The following is a 9,107-nucleotide window of genomic DNA, read 5'->3' as shown; positions in this document are numbered from 1 at the left end:
ACGGTGAGGGCGACTTCAGGGCTGCCTCCCGTCGGCAGCTCTGCCCCAGCGCTGAGGAGGGGAGAGGAGAGCTGCGCTTGCTCGCTGCACGGGGCCCGCGCCGGTCGGGCGGCGGCAAAGGGGTTAAGGGGCGCGGCCGAGGGAGGGCCTGGTGGGCGGCGCGGCCCGGCGGAAGTGACGCGCGCGCGCGAGCGAGCGAGCGGTCCGGGCGCCCCTGCCATGAGCGCGTCCCCGCAGCCGGCCGCGGTGAGTGTCTTCCGCCCGGGCGGGTGCTGAGCGGCAGGCTGTCGGGGGCTGTGCGGGGTCGCAATCCAGCCGCAGCCCGGCCTCCCCGCAAGGCGCCCGGCCGCGCGCGTGCGCCCTGAGCTGGGCCGGCCGGACTCCGCTCGGGCTCGGTGCCGCCGCTGTCGCAACGGGCCTCCCGCCCCTTGCGCAGCCGGAGCGCGGGCTGCGTGCGGGAAGCGGCTCTTGGGCAACCGCTGCCTGCCGCGGGCGAGCGCCGCGCCGCCCTGCCTCTGCCTGCCGGGGGAAGCTGGACAGCGCCGCTGCTGCTCGGACCGAGCGGCCTCGGGGCCTGAAGGGCCGGAGGGAGGGAGCCTGCCTGGGCCAGTCTTGCCCCCGTCGCGGCGGCGGGCGCGTGGAGCGCTCTCGGCCTCCCCCCGCGGTTCCCAGCGCAGCGCAGCCCCGCAGTCGGGCTCGGGGAGTCTGCCAGCCAGGCCCGCTTCCGGCCTGGTGGTGCCTACTGGAAAGCAGCTCCCGGCGGCCCCTGGTCTCTTCTCTCCCCCTTTGCTTCTGGAGAAAGCAGAACCCGCCCCTTGGAGCAGCGATCCAACAGCGGGTCCCACACCTGGCGTGCCACAAATGGTCTGCAGGTGCCCAGGAACTTGGGGAGGGTCACTGATGACTGGGGCCTTGGGGGATGTGAGCCCCCCAGCAGCACGGTGTGCCCTGTCAGTGCTCAAAGAGCTGGTGGTGTGCCTGACCCTTTCAGCTCCTCCTCAGTGTGAGAGAGGGAAAGAGGACGGTCAGGCTATTCAGTCCTGTCCGGAGACGAAGCGGGTCCCCAGCTCCTGCATGCTGCTCCAAGAGGTGCAGCTGGACTGTGTGGCCAGGCCAGGCCAGGCTTCCACCCGGCTGGCGTGCAAAGAAGTGGGTCAGATGTCTCTTGTTCGCTTGTGGCCCTGTGTGGACTGCCTCCTCCGGCCTCCTCCCAAGAACAGTTTTCCTTCTGCAGAAACTGGGCAGCTCCTGCAAGTGGCCCCGGCGGCTGCACTTGCTTCCCTGGCTTGACTGCTCCCGCCCACAGCCTGTGCCTCTCCCGCCCCTTCCCCTTCTTATCTCAGATTCCATGCTAGGGCTGGTTTGCAGGGCAGGCTCCCTTGATCACACAGGGCAGGCAGTAAAGGAGCACCAGCTCTTGAGCTGGGAAGGCTGTCGAGATGGCAGAGGCGATGGTGCTGCCGCAGCATCAGGTAGGTGGGGGGGGGTTTCTTTGGAGGGCCAGATGGAAGGAAGCATGTCTCCAAATCCCAAGTGGCTCTGCACCAGTGACTTGGAACCAGCTCCACATTCCCAGTGCCTGGATGTGTCCTAGCTCTGAATCAGTGGCCAGGCCTCGATCCTCTTTCCTGCCCCGTTTTAAGGGCAAGACTTTGCAGCGGCCAGGAATGCTCACCCCTAGTCCAGACCTGTACAGGTTTGCCTGCAGGCTGGACTTTTTGTTGCCCTTAGCTTTGTGTGTGTGTGTGTGTGTGTGTGTCTGTCTGTCTGTCTGTCTGTCTGTCTTTCGGCCTCCTCCTTTACCCAAGGCCTCTCTTAGAGCAAGAGCCCCTCCTGCTATCTGCTAGCGACTCATTGGGAGGTGACTCTGCCTTTGGCAGGAGGGGAGACCAAAGAGTCTGTCAAGTTAAAAACCTGAACATGCCTACAATGAGGGGGAGGTCACCTTTTGCCCCAGGCTTCCAGAGCTGAAAGTGCTCAGGCAGCAAAAGTGGCATTAATGCCCTCTCTGTGCATGGAGCCTTGCAAATAACTGGCAAAAAGACAGGCTCCTGCCCCATGGAACCTCCAATCTCAAACCCGACCCCGAGGGAGAAAGATGAGGGGGTGCTCTGTTCAGTGGCACATACTTAGGCAAAGGTTGTTCTCTCGTAGTGTAGCAAAAGTGGTCGCTTGTGCCTCTTGAGTCGTGCCAAAGCCTTCCCAGGATGCTATAGGAGTCCCTCTTGGTCACTGCCTCAGCCATTGGTGGGTGCAAGCAGGCCTCCTTGATTGAGTAATTTGCAGGAAGAGGAAGAAATTCTCAACAGAGGCCTCACTTTTCAATGTGTAACTGGAGACCACTCTTTTGCAGGAGAAAAATGGCTTCAAAAACCAGACCATTCGCGTGGGAACCAGGAAGAGCCAGGTGAGGCCAGGGCGACATATGTTCTGACAGGCTCATGACCTTTGTTTCTCTTCCCTTTGGCTATAAGGAGGTTGGAGAGGCAAGCAGTGTGGCCCAGACTGTAAGGCCAGCAGAGCTCTGAATTCTGTTAGCAGTTGTGACAGCAGGTGCTGGAGATGGGCACCTTGGGCCACTGTCATAACAGGCAAACGCCCAGGCTCAGCTGCTCCCAGATTTCCCCATGTACTGACCTAGCAGGATCAAAGGAAGGCATGCAAAAAACAGAGGGAGGGAGGGGCAGGCGGCCAGCCAACCAACCAAAGAAGATAATGTTCCACCCTTGTGGTTGAGCTAATCTCCACTTGCCGCCTGCTGCGGTTGCTGCTGACAGTGGTGGCACCCTTGATGAGCCTTCCCAATGGGGCCTGTCCATGAAAGAAGGGGGTGGGGGAGAGGCACCCTCCTGCCTGGCAGAGCTTTGCCCAGGATCAGCATTTGGCCCCTGCTAGCAATGCTGCCTTCTCAACTGTTCCCAGCTTCCTACACAGCACTGTCTGAAGCAGTGCTTCCTGTCTGACTTGGGCCTGAGCTGGGTGGATTGCCTGACACTGGCTGTTCGCGTGTGAGCATTTCCATGCATCTTCAGATGCTGTGTGTGTGTCTCTGAGGCAGTGGGGGTCTTGGGTGAGAGGGTGGGGGTCCTGGCACTCTGCAATGCCCTTTGCCTTCCCTGCTTTGCCCCTGTAGCTGGCCAGGATCCAGACAGACAGCGTGGTGCAGGGGCTGCAGGAGCACCACCCCCACCTCTGCTTCGAAATTGGTGAGTCCAGGATGGGCTTCAGCTTCAGGCCCCCGTGGGAGTCTCGGCAGCATGGCGGGAGAAGGAACTGCCTCAGGGCTTGTGTATTTTGGCATGTTCCTTTCCTGTTTGTGTCCTGCTTGTTGTCTGGCAAGAGGGCTGCCTGGCAGCCTTCTTTTGAAGGTGCAGTCCCCCTTCACTCTCCCCCTTGGAGCTGGGGGGGGCAGGTCCTGGGGTCTCCTCCATCAGCATCACCTGTAGGTGCCGGGTATGTGTGGGACTCCACCTGACCATCTGTGTCTCTGTGAACAGTGGCCATGTCAACCACCGGAGATAAGATTCTGGACACAGCTCTGTCCAAGGTAAGCAGCTGCTGTGTTCTGCGGTGGGGTGGTTGGTGCCATGTGGCAGAAGGTTCGGCCTAGGCTTAAGGCTCTCTTTCTTCATGCAGATTGGAGAGAAAAGCCTCTTCACCAAGGAACTGGAGAATGCCCTGGAGAGGAATGAGTAAGTGTGGTCTTACTGAGGAACTGTGTGCGTCGTGGTCTTTGTCTGGTCCTGCAAGTCCAAAAGCTGCCTGCCTGCCTGCCTGCCAGCCAGCCAGCCAGCCTACTGCTGGGACTGGCCTGTGCCAATTCCATGGGTACCAGAGCCCATCTGTCCAGCTCAGGGGACTGCCAGAGACACCCAGGTGGTCCAAAAAACCCCAACCAGACAGGGCAGTGACCTCGCCAGGCCTGGGTTGCTTCAGATAGGCACAAGGATGCTTGCGTGGGGTTGAGGTTAGCTTCTCCAAAGCACAGCTGGATGTGGTCAAGCAACCCTGGGAGCAGAGGGGTGCAGTGGTGTCCAGAGAGCTGAGGGGGCCCTGAGCGAGCTTAGTTGGCAGCAGGTTTTTGGCTGCAGGGTGAGGGTTAGGGCTGGGGAAAGGGGGCAGCCACAGGCTCCCCCCCACAACCTCGCTTTGCTCGGATGCTGTGCCAAGGGTCAGGTTTGGCATCAGTTCCGTTGCTTCTCTCATTTGCAGGGTTGACTTGGTGGTTCATTCCTTGAAGGACCTGCCTACCTCCCTCCCAGCCGGCTTCACCATTGGGGCTGTCTGCAAGTGAGTCCAAGTGCCTCTACCAGTCCTGGGTACTGCAGCTCTGAGCCTGGTGTGGGTGGTTTGGCCTGGAGCCTGTCTTTCATTTTCTATGGGTGCTAAGGTGGGCATTCTTGGTCCAGGGTGCCTCCGGTATCAGATGGGCTGAGATGTGGCTTGAGCCCTCTCTCGGGCCAGCAGTTCAGGAACCTGCCAGCCGTTGTCCTCCAACAGCAGCTGCTCCTGCAGCTCAGCAGACAGGCTTTCTGAGGTGCTTACTCCCCTCCCCCACCCTTCCATTCTTTGCAGGAGGGAGAATCCTCATGATGCTGTCGTCTTTCACCCCAAGCACGCTGGGAAGACCCTCAGCAGTCTCCCCGAGAAGAGGTGTGTGCTTTGCTCCTTCTCAAAACCATTGGCTGGATGCAGCCTGCTGTAGATGGGTTTAAATGGGAAGGGAGTGATTTTGAGTCATGATTTGAACTGCCAGGAAGTGAGACCAGCTTCCGTAACTGATTTTGAACAGTAAAGTACAGTAATTTTCGCTTTGAAATCACTTTGACTTGTACGCAGGGTGCCCAGAAGCAGTGGAGGACAGAGTGCCTATTTCTTTAACCATGGTATAGAAGAGGGAATTTTGGCTGGTGCAGCTCAGTATGAAAAGGTTGAAAAAGCTGCACCTGCCAAAATTCTCTTTCTATACAATAGTTAAAGGTATAGACATTCTATCCTCCAATGGATCTGAGCACCCTGCTTGTACGCTTGCTGGTGGCTACAGTAATTAAAAACATGCGGATTTACAACTCAGTGGAGCGTTGATACAGGAGGGAGCCTGCAGTCGTGGTTATGCAAACTGCATGTGCTGCAGAATTCGAGCTGCTTCATTTCTGTTCAGCGTTGTCTGCACACCTGCACAGATGTGATGTGCGGCCCTTTCTTTGAAAGTTCAGGCTGCAATCCGGTGCACACTTGCTTGGACGGTAGTCCCATTAAGGGAAGTGAGGCTGGCTTTTTGGCAAGCATGCGTCAGATCAGGCTGTGACCTGTGTGTTCAGAGGGCTGGTGGTCACAGGGGGAAACTCTCCCCCCCCCCAAGATGGAAAGTAAATTGGCTGGCAGAGTCAGAAATGCTCACTGCCGACAACTGACCATGTTCTGGGACTCCAGGAGGAGTCTGGTGAGCACCTTCCTTCTTTCCTCCCCTGACCTGCATTGTGCTCTTCAGTGGCCTGCTGGCTCCCCCCCCCCCCCGACGCATGTTCTGTTTTGGCCTCTTGCAGTGTGATCGGGACCAGCTCCCTGCGCCGGGCAGCGCAACTGAAGAGGGGGTTCCCTCGGCTGGAATTTAAGGACATCGTATCCTTCTGTGCAGCAGTCACTGATTCCTGTGTGCTCCCTGTTTCTATCCCCCCTCCCGGATGTCTGGCTCCCAGTGAGAGGTGGCTGCAGTGCTGTGTTCAGGCTCTGCTGTAGAAAGGACCCTGGTGCTTACAGGCAGCAGGAAGGGAAGGGGATGGATGTCTTTCCCAGCAGGTGGTGCAGTCACCATTTCTTCACTGCTTTTCACATGCAGCCCCTGCAACACCCCTGTGGGGTGGGTCACTCCCAATTGGCAGGTGGCAAGCAGAGCCTGACCAGCGATAGCTGCCCCATAGCTGCTCTGTATATTTGTGTCTCATCTTTGTTCTTGGCTCCTTGGGGCAGAGCCCAGCACTCAGTGGAGCTTCTGCCCTTGGGCTTCTTGCCCTGCAGAGGGTGTGGATCATCAGACTTTTCCCTTCCCTGCAGAGAGGGGCTGGTGTGGCCAGAGTTGGCTCCAGGGAGGCTGCAAGCAAGTGGCTTAGTGTGACACCAGCACCCCTCGGTGGCTAGGACTGGAAGTGCAGGCCAGACAGCAGCCACTTCCTTCTGCTGGCCCAAAGTCCCTTGTTTTCACTTAAGTCTTGCTGCAGAGAGGAAATCTGAACACTCGCTTGAAGAAGCTGGATGAAAAGGAGGATTTCAGTGCCATTGTTCTGGCCACTGCAGGCCTGAGGCGGATGGGCTGGGATAGTCGCATTGGCCAGGTGAATTGGGGGAGGCTTGAAAAGGTGCCCTTGCTTGACCTGAGGGTTGAGAATGGCCTGCCGCCAGAGTGCCAGGAGGGCTTCGAGTCCCCTGAGTTAGGAGGTACCCCTTCCCTCCTTGAAGAGACCTGGCCAGACTTTGGGGTCTGCCTCACTGGGGTGGGCTTTGTTTCTTCTGAGTTCTCTCCTGTCAATGGGGGGGGGGAACCTTATGGCTAACCCTTCCTTTGCTTCTCTCCAGATTCTGAGCCCCATGGACTGCTTGTATGCTGTTGGGCAGGTGTGTAGAGTCTGTCTGTGGGGTGTGGGTGTGGTCAGAGTGCCCACTGTCAGGTATTGCCTGTGCTTGCTGGCAGGGCTCCCCATCAAAAATATCTTTGATGGAAATAGTGGGGACCTTCTACCTGCAAAGCAGGGGCTCCCCCACTAGCTCTGAGCCTTTCCCAAAAAAACTTCCGATGCTGTGATGGCAGTTTCCCTGGGGTGACAGGCAGGACTTTCAGCAACCTCCACCCCCATTAGCACAGCAAGATCAGCTGTCTCTTGAACAAACCTTCACCACATGGAGATCCCACAGCTGGGAAGTTCGGTTCTCTTTCACACTCATGCCTGGTGTTCAAGGAAGAGTCGGGGTTCTGCCTGACGAACTCAAGCGTTGCCCAGTGAGTCTTGTTTCTGCCACAAGGCAGCAGGCAAGATGTAGGGGTGCTTTCAATCCTCCAACCACCCACCTACCTACCCCATGCTAATCAGCCCCAGGGGAGAACTCTTTGCTTCCTTCCCAGATTGCTGAGGCTTCTTGCAGAGTGGTCAAAGTTTGGATAAAACTCACCATCTTGCTTCCAGGGACTGCTTTCCAGGGTTCCCTCTTGTCTCCCTTCCTGCTGCACAGATCCTTACCAGTGGCAGCGGCCCCCGCTCTGGTCATTGCAGGACTTTCAGCCCAATGTGTGTGTACAGCCACTCTGCTGTGGGAGAGGCTGAGGTGTGTGTTGCCTCCTGTCCTCCAGGGTGCCTTGGCAGTGGAGGTGAGAGCCAAAGACCAGGAGATCTTGGACATGGTTTCTGTCTTGCACGACAGGGAGACAGTCCTGCGCTGCATTGCTGAGAGGGCCTTTATGAAGCACCTGGTAGGTTTGGGAATGCAGCAAATGCCAGGCTGCTGAAGGGGACAGTACATGGTGGGGAGTCAGCTGTTCACCAATAACCCTTCTGGTACTCCCATTCAGGAGGGTGGCTGCAGCGTCCCTGTGGCCGTGAACACTGTGCTGAAGGACTTTCAGGTAATTTTGCTCTGCTGCTTTCCAACAGGCTGCCAGAGGGGGCTTCTTTCTTGGGGGGCACCAGCTGCGTTGTGTGTGCGTAGTGGAGAGCCTGTTTGGGGCATGATTGGAGAGTGTGCGTGGCCTGAAAGGTTGAACTAGTCTGGCCTGGCGAGTGTTGCCAGAATTACCAGCAACCACTGCAAGAAGTGCTTCAGACATTCAGGGCAAGGCCCCATCTTTTTTGTCTGGTGCCATATACCTCCCTAAACACATTGCAGGTGTTGCTGGAGTGACTCTTTGCTGTCTGTGGGAGCCAGCTCCTTTTTCCAGGAGCCTGCCTCAGCACTTCAGCCCTGGGGGATCCAGATGTCATTACAGAGCTGGTGGCCACTTCCTAAGTTTTCACCTCTCCTCTGAACCACCCCCTTTTTTTGCAAATATGGAAGTGGGGTTCTTATGCAGCAGCTACCCGTTGCTTCCTGTTCTGGTTGCTGGCCTGCATGCACACAAGCCTAAAGACAGAGGCACCCCTAGGGAAGGGACCCCCTTCTTACACCTGGCTTGCTGGGTGGAGGTCAAAATCCTGCTTCCCTTTCTCCCAGCTTTACTTGACAGGAGCCGTCTACAGCCTGGATGGATCTGAGTGCCTGCAGGAGACCATGCAAACAAGCCTGAGCTGCCCAGAGGAGGAGGAGGTACTTGCTTCTGCTCACAGGTGTTAAGGGGTCTGAAGTGCTAGAGCTAGATTGTTTGCATTAAGAGGTGGTGACAGGACTCTCCTGTTATAGTGACTCCCACCCATTGCCTGTTTGCTTGTAAGAATGCCTTGGAAACAGGCTTGCCCTTGTTGGGCTGCATCTTCCTTGCAGTGCAGGGAGCAGAAACATTAAAGTGGGAGACTCTTCCCCATTCCACCCCCCTAACCTAGCACCCTTTCAACCAAAAAGCCACCCCCACCCCCACCCCACCCTTTTCATCAGCAGCATTTTCTTTTTGCAGAGTGAAGATGGGCCCAGTGATGATGTGCAGCATGTGGGCATCACAGCCAGGGGCATTCCTCGCTCGGCCCAGGAGGCAGCAGAGAAGCTGGGCATCAGGCTGGCTGAGCTGCTCCTGAGCAAAGGGGCCAAGCACATACTCACTGTGGCCAGGCAGCTGAATGAGGCCTGAAGCCTGCTCCTCTTCCTCTCCTGTAGCAGGGGCCCCAGTGCGTCAGCACCACTGCTCGCCTCCTGCACTAGTGGATTGTGGGCAGCTACTGCTGGCCCCCAGGACTAGAGGACCGACCCCTGCTCTGGTTTCCTGTGTGAGGCTCCGGAACCACCACCTCCCAGACCTGTGGCCTTCAAGGAAGCCCTGGTGCAGGGGGCTGGGCTGCCAGGACTTGTGCAGGGCCTGAGCCCAGCCAGATGCACCCAGAATGCTTTTTCTACTGCCTTGGAGTCGAATAAAGAGTTGCACATGGAAACTCCTGGAGTTGAACTGGCTTCCCTGCTCCTCCCCCCCGCCC

The 9,107-nt window shown here is 57.7% G+C and overlaps 1 protein-coding gene across 2 annotated transcripts; it reads left to right on the top strand.

The window, feature by feature from the left end:
- Positions 1 to 169: 169 nt before the first annotated feature.
- HMBS (hydroxymethylbilane synthase) lies at positions 170 to 9,065 on the top strand. Of its 2 annotated transcripts, none has more exons than XM_066639235.1 (14): positions 170 to 246; positions 2,354 to 2,407; positions 3,134 to 3,206; positions 3,498 to 3,547; positions 3,637 to 3,692; positions 4,213 to 4,290; positions 4,576 to 4,653; positions 5,547 to 5,622; positions 6,219 to 6,332; positions 6,574 to 6,612; positions 7,343 to 7,462; positions 7,562 to 7,615; positions 8,200 to 8,292; positions 8,597 to 9,065. In XM_066639235.1, exons 1-14 carry the CDS (start codon positions 220 to 222, stop codon positions 8,765 to 8,767), a joined length of 1,083 nt encoding a protein of 360 aa, XP_066495332.1. In that variant the 5' UTR covers positions 170 to 219; the 3' UTR covers positions 8,768 to 9,065. The 2 variants fall into 2 exon arrangements, with proteins under 2 accessions (XP_066495332.1, XP_066495331.1); XM_066639234.1 differs by lacking the exon at positions 170 to 246 and adding an exon at positions 548 to 1,472.
- The last annotated feature ends 42 nt before the right edge of the window (positions 9,066 to 9,107 follow it).

This window comes from Tiliqua scincoides, chromosome 11, assembly GCF_035046505.1.
Source record: "Tiliqua scincoides isolate rTilSci1 chromosome 11, rTilSci1.hap2, whole genome shotgun sequence".
NCBI classification, from domain to species: Eukaryota; Metazoa; Chordata; class Lepidosauria; order Squamata; family Scincidae; genus Tiliqua; species Tiliqua scincoides.
Note: the sequence above shows the minus strand (reverse complement) of the source record. Positions and strands in the feature narration are given on the sequence as shown.